Source organism: Periplaneta americana, chromosome 15, assembly GCF_040183065.1.
Source record: "Periplaneta americana isolate PAMFEO1 chromosome 15, P.americana_PAMFEO1_priV1, whole genome shotgun sequence".
NCBI lineage: Eukaryota > Metazoa > Arthropoda > Insecta > Blattodea > Blattidae > Periplaneta > Periplaneta americana.
In genome coordinates this window covers 7,458,500-7,472,608 of record NC_091131.1, presented here as the reverse complement: position 1 = coordinate 7,472,608, position 14,109 = coordinate 7,458,500, and the positions used below count along the sequence as shown (strand labels likewise).

The 14,109-nt window shown below is 39.2% G+C and overlaps 1 protein-coding gene across 2 annotated transcripts in view; it reads left to right on the top strand.

Annotated features, from left to right (window-relative positions):
• The window catches only part of LOC138714606 (collagen alpha-5(IV) chain-like), a 291,605-nt gene that overhangs the window by 248,402 nt on the left and 29,094 nt on the right, over nt 1-14,109 (top strand). For both annotated transcript variants that reach the window (XM_069846628.1, XM_069846627.1), the window contains exons 15-21: nt 90-296; nt 374-479; nt 3,597-3,776; nt 5,321-5,436; nt 5,516-5,606; nt 8,483-8,640; nt 13,526-13,724. In XM_069846628.1, the coding sequence (XP_069702729.1) occupies nt 90-296; nt 374-479; nt 3,597-3,776; nt 5,321-5,436; nt 5,516-5,606; nt 8,483-8,640; nt 13,526-13,724 (1,057 nt within the window). The remainder of the gene's footprint in view (nt 1-89; nt 297-373; nt 480-3,596; nt 3,777-5,320; nt 5,437-5,515; nt 5,607-8,482; nt 8,641-13,525; nt 13,725-14,109) is intronic.

The window sequence follows — 14,109 nt, the reverse complement described above, 5'->3', positions numbered from 1 at the left end:
GAATACATGCAAAACGAAGTAAATATGATTGCTGTTGTTGAGCAGTGGGATGACTGGTGAAGCTGAACTAATGCAGTATACATTTTCAGGGGCCCACTAGTCAGAAGGGAAGTCGCGGTGATCCGGGACTCAGCATCTTAAATGGTGACATGGGTAGCAAGGGCGCTAAAGGACAGAAGGGAGAGCCTGGAAGTGAAGGCCCTCAAGGACTATCTGGAAGAGATGGACCTCATGGAGAACTAGGCAGCATCGGACCAAAAGGAGCGCCTGGACTGGCTGGACTCAATGGCCTACCTGTAAGATACAACAGCAGCACAATTTATTGTTATAGAGTGAACTGACTGTAGTAATCATGCTGGATCTCTCCCCACAGGGTGCGAAAGGGCTGCCAGGAGACTCGTTGTCAGGGGCACCAGGAGCACCTGGCTTGCCTGGACTTCCGGGACTCATTGGAATATTTGGAACTCCTGGAAACAGAGGTAACACTGTCCAGACATTACAGTCAATTCTATGAGTATTCTTTTAGGGCCAAAGTCTTCACTGTCCACCACTGTGGAGTAATGTCTGGCCATAAAACGAACGTCATGGGTTCAAATCCTAATTGGGATAAGTTACCTAGTTAAGGTTTTCCCTCAACCAATTGCAGGCTTGCTTCGATGTAGAGTTGGCTGTGGGCTGCCACCGAACTTTGACTCAGTGGTATGTGGTCATTAGTTGCTGGTGGTAGTGCTATATATAGTCCGGATCAGCTTAGTTCAAACCCTAAGTGTGAAACCTAACCATTTTTCCCCCATTACTACATATGCTAGTGGATTGTGGTGATTTTCTAGTTTGCAGGTTGAATTTTCTTTTGCCAACTTCGTTTCGAATTTCGATACTGACAAATACTACAAATGGTAATGATTTTGTAACTGGTATGTTGGCAGCTGAGACAAATATCAACAATATTTGTTGGTACTGGAGTTCCATGAAATTAAAATTGTACTAGATTTCTGAGCCGGTTACTGGAAGCTAGTGAAATTTGAACATATTAATAATTAATTAATATCAGTATTAATATTAATACATAATAGTTATTTTATATGTTGCGTTGTGGTTACAATTCAAGACTATAGTCAGGTAAGTTAGTACTAATAATTTCATGTGGTCAAACAAAATACATTTTTAGGTTAGGTCTCGTGAGTCAATTGTTTAGTCAAACCAATGAATTCCGTATTGCCAGACAAAATACTTGACATGCTGATCCCTTTCCCGTATAGTTTGCCTATGAAATTGAATTATTTAGAATAACCTTCCAACATAAAGTACGGTAAGTAAATAAGTCATTTAGTATGTAGGATCGTGTGATATCTGGTAACAGTTGGCGACACTGACAAGACGGCAATATTTGCTGTTTAGGAACTGTTCTTATGTGACCCTCACTATACCATGAGCCCTCCCCTGGAGATCATAGTGCTGGGGTTGAGGCACTGTGGTGATGCCTACTCAGAAAGAAAAGGGATTCTGTAGGCTGTAGGCGAGTTCGGATGCTGTAGCACAGGGGATGCATATCATTCCATTCACTGGCGGCCGAAGGCCATTCTGTCAAGTGGGGCACAACCTTAATGATGAACCCTGAAAATTAAAAACATATAAAACCAATTTATGTGCACTAACCTTTCTAATTTTTGTAGATGAGCTCCATTTTTCGGTTCTTTTTGCGAGCAAAAACATCTATAACTATTGTTGAAGTTCGGAATAGAATGTACCATCTTTCTCTCAATTGAGAGCACTGCTACGCCCAGAGGCAAGTTAAATGGAATTCTAAGTGTAATTCACAGAAATGCGCTGATTCTCACTCGTTCGTACTCGCAGATCACGCAACTGCCTGCCTTCTTACTACCGCAGCACTAGGCTTGGGCAAAACTGTAGTGTGCACTGAAGGCAGCAAAACGCCCGCCAGGATTCTCTATTGTCAGTGGCAAAGCTTTTTGAGAACTGCCAACTTCATGTATTGTAAATGTAAACTTTCTTTTTTGGATACGATGGAAGCATAAAAGTTTACAGGGAGCATTAACAACATAACTGTGACAAATGATTTATACAATGAGTCGAGCTTCTAAATTAGTAAACTTACATTTAACGTTTTTCATGTCAAGTTTAGCTGTAAATGTCATATCAACACCCCTAAAAATGGCACGCAGCTAATTGGACTGTTCCTAAACTAAAGAGACTTGGTGGGCACGGCAAATACAGTGCCCAAAGCACACGGTCTGAGGCAAAGAGCTCCGCCTTCCTATAATTCACACCCCCATCCCTTCCTCGTCCATCCCTGGGCACGAGAAGAGAGAGCCCATTTTATTACCTGTTCAGAAAACTTGGGTTTCGTAGACAACTACAGATTCTGAAAACATTAGTAGCAATGAAAATGTGAAACTCTTTAAGTTATTATTTCATAATGCAATTAAATTGTATTATAATATAGTCATAATACGATAATAAAAATCACGGGGAGGGCACGTGCCCATGTGCCCCTTAATAAAAACCGCCCCTGATTCCATTCTAGATAGTATAATGAGCCCACTCAAGCGGCCTACATGTGAGGGCAGTCACCAATCCGTGCCCCTCCTCTCAAGGGGGACTAATAGATTAGAAGTCTTTACATCTTCCATTAAAGCATCATCTCCAAATTTCCAAAAATAAAAGGTGGGACTCTGTCTCAACCCAAAACGTCCCTGGATACCCAAGGAAGAATGCAGTTGCAATTTTTAGACTGTTTACGGGCCACGACTGCTTGACCAAGCATCTCCACGGATTGGAATATCTCCTTCACCACTCTGCCCCTAATGTGATCTTCAAGAAGAAATGGATCAAAATCATTTTCAGCACTGCCCAGCCACTATCAACTTGGCATCCTTGAGTGAAAAATACTGGGGAGCGAGAGAATTAATGATTTCGTTGTCAGAAATTCAGTATTAGCAAACAACAACATCTTCCATTAGTATTTAGAATCACAGTTTTACAAATTTGTTTTAACTTGGAACGTTTAAGTGGGCAGCTATTTTGTATATATATTTTTTAATATATTCGTACTTTTATTTATTTTTCGTATTTACTATTGTGTTTCTTTATATTTGTATTTCTGGTTGTGTGATAGATAAAGCCTAATGGCCTTAACTCCGTCAGATTGAATAAATTAAATATTCGGGGAAAATGTCTGTTACAGTACCATTTCTGCAATATTCTGCGCACATCTTGCTACTTAGTGGGAGCATGTCGATGCAGCTTGCAACATATCATTATTGGAAAAATAAATTAAGTTTGAATATCATCATCATACATATATTACATTAGAGATACTACTAGTGGCTAGAGCAGCAAATGCTGCATTTATTTTCTTGCACTGGTTGTAGTATTCGTTAAAAGTTCAAATTCTTTCTTTCATTACAGTTCACAATCAAGTTCTTGTAATTTAATCCAAATCAAATCAAGTAGTATTTCACACTATAAAATGTGCTCAGAGAGTTGGACGAATTGTGAATTAAAATCAATTCATCTCTAAGTGTATGGTTTTTATGATTCTTCGTTAATTGTCAGCTGATGTGATCTGTTTACAGGAGAGGACGGGCCCAATGGCGTGCCTGGTCTGAAGGGGCTCAAGGGAGACTTCGGGCAGATTGGCAGGAGGGGAATAGATGGAGAACAAGGTCAGCCTGGATTCCCTGGGAATACTGGCCGCATGGGGATTCCAGGGTTACCAGGTCCCATTGGTGATCAGGGACAAGCTGGTGCTCCAGGTGAGATGATGACATAAGATAAAGTTATTTCCCCTGGATTATAATTATTCGAAACAACATTTTATGATATTGATACATTCTCGTTTAATAACTGATTATAAGAAAGAAGAAGAAGAAAATTAGTGAAAATACAGCAATAAACTTTACATTACTTTGAATTTCTTTCGAAGTCAAATCATTATTCATGTTTTAAATGAAAAAAAAATACTCTAATGTATGAATAATAATTTTGAATTCTAACGATCTCTAAACTATTTATTTAGTTTTCTGCCTAAGGGCAGGTCTTTTACTGCAAACCCAGCATTCTATAATCTTCTCTCTTTTCCGCCTTCCTTTTAGTGTCCAATTATGATCCATATATCTTAATGTTGTCTATCATCTGATATACTCTTATCCCGTTCACCATTTCTTCCAGTGCACCCTTCAGTAGGCAGTTCCTTCTTAGCCAGTGGCCCAGCCAATTTCTTTTCCTCTTCCTGATCAGTTTCAGCATCATTCTTTCTTCACCCACGCTTTCCAACATAGCTTCATTTCTTATTCTGTCCGTCCACTTCATATGCTCTATCCTTCTCCGTATCCATATTTCAAATGCTGCCAGTCGTTTCTCTTCACTTCGTCTTAATGTCCATGTTTCTGTCCCATACAATGCCACACTCCACACAAAACACTTCACTAGTCTTTTTAGTTTCTATTTGTCTATTAAAAGCTTCCTTTGCCATTGTTATTCTCCTTTTTGACTTCCTGGCAGCAGCTCATGTTACTGCTTATAGTACACCTCAAGTATTTGAAGTGTCCATTTGTTCTACTGCCTCATTTCGAATTCGCAAGTTTACCTTCTTTATTTTTTTTCTGATAACCATTGTCTTCGTCTTTTTTGTATTTATCTTCATCCTATACTTCGAATGGGTGAATAGTTTACATCCGGAATCTTTTACCATGGAGAAATTCATCATGCCATATTTGCAGTTTTTCTTGGGAATCTCTAAATCATTTTATTTCATGTTCTGTCCAAGGGCAGGTCTTTCATTGCAAACCCAGCATTCTCCAATCTTTCCTATTTTCTGTCTTCCTCTTTGTTTCCTCATATGATCCATATATCTTAGTTTCGTCTTTCATCTGATATCTTCTTCTATCCCAACTCTTCTTCCAATGCACCCTTCAGTAGGCAGTTTCTTCTCAGTCAGTGGCCCAGCCAATTCCTTTTCCTCTTCCTGATAAGTTTCAGCATCATTCTTTCTTCACCCACTCTTTCCAACACAGCTTCACTTCTTATTCTGTCTGCCCACTTCAGACGTTCCATTCTCCTCCATATCCACATTTCAAATGCTTCTAGTCGCTTCTCTTCACTTCGTTGTAATGCCCATGTTTCTGCCCCATACAATGCCACTTCATACAAAGCACTTCACTAGTCTGTTCCTTAGTTCTTTTTTCAGAGGTCCGTGGAAAATCAGGACCCTGAGGATGAAATCCTTTTGTAGTCAAAAGCCTCCCTCAGCCCAATAGCCATAAAGATCTGAAGACTCATAATATGATCTGTCCTTCAGGTGTTGAAGGTCCTCCAGGAAGACCTGGATTTCCTGGACCTGCTGGAGCCAAAGGTGTGAGAGGTGACATCGGACTTTCAGGAGGTGCAGGCTTCAGAGGACGACCAGGGCTACAGGTATCCATAGTTGCGTCACTCCTAACTGAAGTCGAAGTTGTGGCCTCGGCTTGCATAACTCGACTCGGTGTTGTTACAGGGTCTGCGAGGTGATCAAGGTCTTCCAGGACTTGAGGGAATCCCTGGAGAATCGTCTTTCAGCGGTCCTAAGGGAGAGCAGGGAGATGGAGGTAAGCCTAAACTGGTAGAGTTACTAGATCAATAATTTTAAACCATCTGTAGCTGAAAGAAATTATCCATCCCACAGCATTTTAATATACCATATTTTCTGACATATAAGACATACATTTCTCCTTTGAAGAAGAGCCTGAAAAACAGGGTGTGTCTTATACATCGATACTAACTTTGTGAATGGGTGAAAGCCTCATGAGAAACTAAGACAGTGGTTAAATCATTTAAGAAGTGTGGCATTATTAATGCACTGGATGGTACAGAGGGAATTTGTTGTATGAGGACTCGGCTTCTGATTTAAAAGAGGTTTCAAGTGACTCTTCATTTAGCTCTGGAGATGAATTTGTGAATTTTTATGAAGAGAATTAAAATATATTCTTTCCTAGTTAGATTAGGTATTGGATGAAAGTAGACCTAATTACGCTTTGAGAGAGGAACAGAGGTTAAGGGTATTCGAGAATAAGGTGCTTAGGAAAATATTTGCGGCTGAGAGAGATAAAGTTACAGGAGAATGGAGAAAGTTACACAACGTGGAACTGCACGCATTGTATTCTTCACCTGACATAATTAGGAAGAATAAATCCAGACGTTTGAGATGGACAGGACATGTAGCACGTATTGGTGAATCTAGAAATGCATTTAGAGTGTTAGTTGGGAGACCGGAGGGAAAAAGACCTTTAGGGAGGCCAAGACGTTGATGGGAGGATAATATTAAAATGGATTTGAGGAGGTGGGATATGATAGTATAGCTGGATTGATCTTGTTCAGGATAGGGACCGATGGCTGGCTTATGTGAGGGCGGCAATGAACCTGCGGGTTCCTTAAAAGCCATTTATGAGTAAGTAAGACCTATTTTTTTTATAATAATAATAATAATAATAATAATAATAATAATAATAATAATACTATATTGCTAGAACAAAGATACATATTGTTTTTATTTAATAAATTAATTACTCTAGCACCCCAGAAAGTGTAAGTTACATACTCGTGCTCAGGGCATAAATTACATCACTTTATATTGAAAATATTTCAAATTCATTATAATATTGAGAGATGAATTTTTTTCCTAAAAGAAATGTACAAAAAGGGGGGTGTGTCTTATACACTGACAAATACGGTAATTTTGTTACATCTTTTGTTGAAAATACAATATATTTTGACATTTTTATCACTTTATACAATTAATTTATACATTTTTGTGGCCCTGACAGACTTTAGTGAAGTGATGAAATCAAGTCAGCTGATCTGTTTATTTCCTCATGTTTGCAGACCTTGTATTGTTGCTTTCTACATTAACAGATCTCTCTTGCGCTAAGTGTTTATCAACTACATTAACACAGTCATATTTGACTGAAAACGTAGGTACAGTACTGATTATATGCAGAAAAGTTCGACCTCACCATTTTGCAACTAGTATCCTTGTAGCCTATATGTTACGAAAAAATTGCAAATTGTGTTTCATATCACTTTGCATTGAATACCCACAATGTCAGTTCTGTGAAGCTTTTGAAAGAGTATGTGAAACTCTCTTCTTCTTCTGCCTATCACGGATTGGGCCCACTGGTCTGTTCCAACCTCAAGGATAAACTGGTCTTCCCATCTATAGCTAGGTTTTCCTTGATCTCTCTGCCCTCTTAGTCTATAGTTCACCATTAAATTTCTACTTTATTAATATTTTAGCTCGTATTGGATGTCTTCTTCTTCTTCTTCCCTTCAAGTATTAGGCCAAATGGCCTGTTACGATCTCACAGTTGAATTTTCAATCCAGCGCTTCTTTGGACGACCGAGAGATCTCTTCCCGTTTGGACGATAGTGGAGCATGACTTTTGTGATTCTATCTCTATGCATGCGATGCAGATGATTTATCCAGTTGTTCTGATAATGTTTTACGTGATTAATTATAGGTTCTAGTTGTAATTCTTTCATTACATCTTCATTGCGTTTGTGATCCCATTTCGTATATCCTGCTGTATATCTCATACATTTCATTTCATTAGCCTTATTCTGCTTTCGTCTTTCTTCCTCAATGTCCATGCCTCACTGCCGTAACAAAGTACAGGTCTTGCAAGGTCTTGTAAAGGCGAATTCTAGTATGCCTTTGTACTAGGGAAGGTTTCATAATGGCGTGAATTATCCCCATCGTTTTGGTGTATTTAGAAATTTTCTGTGAAATGTCTACTTCATCGAAAAAAGATAATGTGTATCCGAGATATGTAAAATAATTTATCCTTTCTAATAGTTTTGAATCTAAACATATTTTGCTAGGCACAGGGTATTTTCCGCAGAAAGCCATAATTTTTGTTTTTTCTTTATTGATTTGCATATCATATTTAATTCCAATTTTGTTAAAATTAAAAATTGAACGTTGTAATTCATCTTCTGAGGATGCCACCAGAACTAAATCGTCTGCAAAAAGTAATGAATCTAGTTGTAAATGTCTATTGAGTTGTATATATCCATGAGGCAATTGTTTCCATTCTCTAATTATTTGATTCATATGTATAATAAATAGCAACGGTGAAAGGCCGCAGCCTTGTCTTACTCCTGTATGAATTTCTGTCCAATGCGATAATTTATTGTCACACCTTACTGCAATTAGATTTGTTTTATAGATATTATATATGTTTGCTATAAGTTGTTGTGGAACATGGTCTGTGGCTAATACATTTAATAATTTATTTCTGTTCACCCTTTCAAATGCTTTTTCCAAATCAATGAAAGCAATATGTGTTTGTAAGTTGAATTCCCGATGTTTTTCCATCAATAATTTTAATGTAAAATATAAAAATGTTTTGTTTATAAAATTCTTGATTTTTAATGACGGTTAATGATGGTGACAACTCTGAGCCTAATCGTAGTGGCGGTGTTGCAGGGCTGCGAGGTGAGCCAGGCATCGATGGCCTGCCTGGACTGAATGGGCTGCGTGGAGTGCCTGGAGAGCCAGGGCGTGTGATAAACGGGGTGCGAGGAGAACTTGGCCAGAAAGGAGAGCCGGGACTGATAGGAGGCCGAGGGCTGCCAGGGCTGGAGGTAAGGCTGTGAGTGGGCATAGACGACTGTACTTCTTAGAGTGGATCTTAGGACCCTTCCCAGAGGGAATTCTCTAGCACAACTTAAGAGTTGTTGGTAAACGAAATTCTGAGTTCTCAACATATACGGCAGGGGGCAGTAGCTATCAGCTACTGAGTTAGAGAGACAGAAAGCAACACCCTCACTCACTCTTGTTCTGTGAGAGAAACAAGTTTTCCTTCAATTTATGTTGGTGGTGTGAGCATCTTCCGTCTTACTTCCAGTATTTTCTTTCTTTATGATTATAAGTATTGTAGTGTGATGTTGATTTGCTTTAGTGCCGGTATTCACTTATATCTATCACGTGTCAATATTTAATTAGTGCCGACTATTGTGTTGTGCGAGATAAATGTTTAAAGGTGACTTTAGTATTTTAGTGAACATAGATGAATACTATGCAAATCTGGCTTTTAGGTAGTAGCTCCCTGTAAAGCAGGTTTGAATAATTTCAAGGAAAAATTGTTCGGGGGCCTGGTATCGATCCCGGGACCCTTCGCTTAGCGCGCGAATGCTCTACCGACTGAGCTACCCTAGGAACTATACACAACACCTTCACAATTTTTCCTTTATATCCACACAACTCAAGTGAGCTGACAAGACGCCAGAACTCAATTGTGAGTGCACACAAATGCTTACTTACTTACAAATGGCTTTTAAGGAACCCGAAGGTTCATTGCCGCCCTCACATAAGCCCGCCATCGGTCCCTATGCTGTGCAAAATTAATCCAGTCTCTATCATTATATCCCACCTCCCTCAAATCCATTTTAATATTATCCTCCCATCTACGTCTCGGCCTCCCCAAAGGTCTTTTTCCCTCAGGTCTCCCAACTAACACTCTATATGCATTTCTGGATTCGCCCATACGTGCTACATGCCCTGCCCATCTCAAACGTCTGGATTTAATGTTTCTAATTATGTCAGGTGAAGAATGCAATGCGTGCAGTTCTGTGTTGTGTAACTTTCCCCATTCTCCTGTAACTTCATCCCGCTTAGCCCCAAATATTTTCCTAAGCACCTTATTCTCAAACACCCTTAACCTATGTTCCTCTCTCAGAGTGAGAGTCCAAGTTTCACAACCATACAGAACAACCGGTAATATAACTGTTTTATAAATTCTAACTTTCAGATTTTTTGACAGCAGACTGGATGATAAAAGCTTCTCAACCGAATAATAACAGGCATTTCCCGTATTTATTCTGCGTTTAATTTCCTCCCGAGTGTCATTTATATTTGTTACTGTTGCTCCAAGATATTTGAATTTTTCTACCCCTTCGAAGGATAAATCTCCAATTTTTATATTTCCATTTCGTACAATATTCTGGTCACGAGACATAATTATATACTGTGAATTTTATTGGTAACAACAATGTAATTTATTCGTCACAACAATAATTCCTTTCTACAATTCACCTTAAACGCTCTCGTCAACAATTGGATCTTCACTCAACAAAGTATTCGTTATAGCACTCCACCGACGACAATGACAGTTTACTTGGATTATTACGCACAACAATGAACTGTTAATCTTAACTAATATTTACAAAGCACTATTTACAAATCAGAACTACCAGTTCTCAGTTCACAGTTCTTCTATCTCAGTCACTCGAGTTCACGGTATCTCGAACCACAGACCTTCAGAGACAGTTCACTGTACTCGAACTCGGGTCCCTCCAACTGCGGTCCACTGCACTCGAACTCAGGTCCCTCCAACTGCGGTCCACTGCACTCGAACTCAGGCCTTCGGATGCTGACGCAGATGCGGACGCACACTCGAGTCGAACTCCGGCTGGCTTGCTTGCTCTGGCTTTCTCACTGACTGAATAACTGAAAACTCTGAAGACTCTGTCTAGTTCGCTGGCGCCTGCTCTTTTATAGCAAAATCATAGTTGCGAGAACCTTCTACAGGTGTGTAGAGAATTATCTCAATATCTCTACATCGACAGACGTCTGGAATAATCGGGAAGGTCGTTCCACATCCACTGCGTAGCAGCTGCGCGCGCAGACTCGTCGCGTGACGTAATACACCCTCTCTCTCTTCTCTCCACCGCGCGACGTCACTCAATGTTCCGTGGAGCCCGTGCGATCTGCTTTCTTGCGGGACGCTGGTCGTGAGTTCGATTCTCACGTCGCTGTCACAATACTTTGTCTTTTCGGGATTTACTTCCAAACCGATCGCTTTACTTGCTTCCAGTAAAATTCCCGTCTTTTCCCTAATCGTTTCTGGATTTTCTCCTAACATATTCACGTCATCCGCTGAAATTGTCTCTTTCTGTTAACGTACGTCCTGAAAGCCAGATTTGCATAATACATTCGTTACTGGAGGTACGTTAACAGAAAGCCACAATTTAAGTCACAGAGCATTTGTGTGCACTCATAATTGAGTTCTGGCGTCTTGTCAGCTCATTTGAGTTGTGTGGATATAAAGGAAAATTTGTGAAGGTGTCGTGTATAGTTCCTGGGGTAGCTCAGTCGGTAGAGCGTTTGCGCGCTAGGTGAAGGGTCCATGGATCGATACCCGGCCCCGGAACAATTTTTCCTTGAAATTATTCAAAGATGAATACTGTACAGTGTTTATTAGAACAGCAGACAAACTAACTCTGTTCCTTGAAGTTTCACAGTGTGTTTTGTTATTCTATAAGCTTTTTAATTTCTCTAGTAGAATATCTCATGTACGAAGTGAAATAACTTTTTTCCTCCTGTTTTTTAAAATATAGATTTGCTTGACTTGAGTAAACCATGAACGAAATCACTCTCATATAATTTTTTCTTCTATAGATACTTCTCTATTCTCAACATGAGTTGTAAGTTGTCAGGTTGGTAGTACTTGTGCGTAGGATTGTACTGTATTTACTCGCATAATAGACGCCATCGCAAAATGTACGCTTTTCAATTTTTTCATTCATTCATTTATTTTATTCCATAGATCTTACATGAGCAATGAAGCTTTAAGATGTGGAACAAGTCAACATTTTACAATATTACAATTACAATTTTTACAAATTTTTATAGTTTTACAATTTAGTAATTTTCTACAATTTTTACAATTTTGTGCATTTTTTTTTTGCGAGATGTAGTGAGATGAGATGAGGTCCGAGGATTCGCCAAAATATTACCCGGCATTTGCCTTTTGGTGGGGGGAACCTCGGAAAAACCCAACCAGATAATCAAATCAAAGGGGGGTAATCAAATCATAGGGGTTGATGCCAAGGACTCGCCATAGACTCGTAATGTGTAATGTACACGCTACATTTTCAGTTGCTACCTGTGATAATATACAGTATGACGATGATCAAAGTGATTGTGCAGTAAAGGATGACACTGATACTGAAACCAGTACTGTACCGATAGTGAATAAGATAAGAATAGTGGTAGTGTTACCTTCACAAAGTATGCCTAGTTTTTGCTTTATTTGTATTCAGTTGTAGGTTATACTGTGCTACATTTTTTTATTAATTTCGTTATGTTAAGCATTTTACATTATTACTGATCGTAAGTGTTCGATATTTCGATGCTCTCGAAGTCGTACAATCGATCATTTTCATTATTACCCCTAGCCACATATACTAGTATATCAGGTTGGCCATCCCCATGTTATGAAATGACAATATGTAAAAGAGAACAACCATTAGGATCTCCACTGTCCAAAATGAATTTTTTGGTAACAACCGCTGTACTTGTTTTTTTGAAAGATGGGTCATGAAAGTTCAGCGGTCAAGCTTGGAACTATAGTGCCATGTTGCCAATATGGATACCACACTGCCAGCAGATGGAAACTAGCAATGTAATCTTCATCTTACGATGTTTGGGTGACGTATACACGTCCGTTGATGTGACATATTAATGAATTTAAATACTATTATAGTCACAATCATGCCTTTATATATGTCACATCAACGGACGTGTATACGTCACCAAACATCGTAAGATGAAGATTACATTTGTAAAGATTCTTTCAAGCCATAAACAGTGCTGACTAGATCAGACGCTGTGAACAGTACTCTATAACAGAGTTGCCAGTATGAAAGGATAATTCCAAGCCTTTGGCGTGAGACGAACTCGATAGCTCTGTGGTAGAGCGCCTGACCGGAGAACAGGAAGTCGCAGGTTCGATTCCCGCTCGAGGTTGTGAAATTTTTCTTTCATACCATGGCATGATTGTGACTATAATAGTATTTAAATTCAGAAACTAGCAATTGTTAAGATGGCTGACATTAAAACAGGTAAGAAAACAATATAAAAATCGACAGAGAATCAAAGACGAAATGTGCCAATGCTAACATTGTGTGCACAATAAATGTCGCCAAGAGAGCTATTAAGCACTCGCCACGTGGAAATTGTAAGTTTGGCAACTCAATCGTTGTTACCATAGCAACAGGCCTACCATGCTATGTGACATTCATTTGTTTTTCCGATCGCAACGCTCCTGTCATGTCCCATCTTTCAAAAAAACAAGTATAGGTGCAAGCTATTATTCCATGCAATTCCATGAGGGTTGTAACGTGACTTTTTTTGGAGTCACTAGATGGCAGCATGGTGAAATTGATAAAAGTTGTCTTGAAAGCACATTAGGCTGATTAATCTGTTATATGTGATCAAGGGTATTACTTGAATAGTTGATGTTGAAACTGGTGTGATAATCACGTGGGATGTCACGTAGTTACGATTATTTTCCTCAAATTTTTTTTCCTCGCTTATAATATTACGGAAAAAATGCGTCTATTACTCGAGTAAATACGGTAAATCATGAACCATGAACCAGTTCTGCAAGACCCAATTAGCAAACCACTGCTTAGTGATTTATTATTTGTTTGGAGGCTGGCTGAATCAGCGCCATTTTGTTGTCAGGGCATGCATGGTGACGTGGGTGTAGGTGGATCAAAGGGAATCAGTGGTGATCGAGGACCACCAGGATACAACGGATTTAAAGGCAGAGAAGGAACTCCTGGCTCGAAGGGACTACCTGGAAACCCAGGTCTGAGTGGACCACCCGGGCCCACAGGAGAAAGAGGCAATGAGGGAGAACCTGGAAAATTTGGCAGGCCAGGTAAATGTCTCACTAGATGTCAAGGAATGACAGCTTACCATTACTGATATCTATTGCACACACGTATACTTTTCCATTCAACTATTACTCAAGAAGTTAATATATTAGTTACTAGATGTCACTACCTCTACTTCTTTATTACCATTTCTTAAATATACATATACTCAATCTCCTTCTCTTTTCTCTATCTACTACGTCGTAATTTGTGCATTGCATCCATATCTAATATGTATTTTTTTTTTTAAATTTGTAATAATTTACCTTTTGGGAGGTGAGGGGACTTGAACCTGCGAAGTTGGGTTTATATGGGTTTATAGGATTTTATAACAACACGCGTTAGTCAACTGAGCTAAACAGACACGATGATTAATTATGTTTTAATATT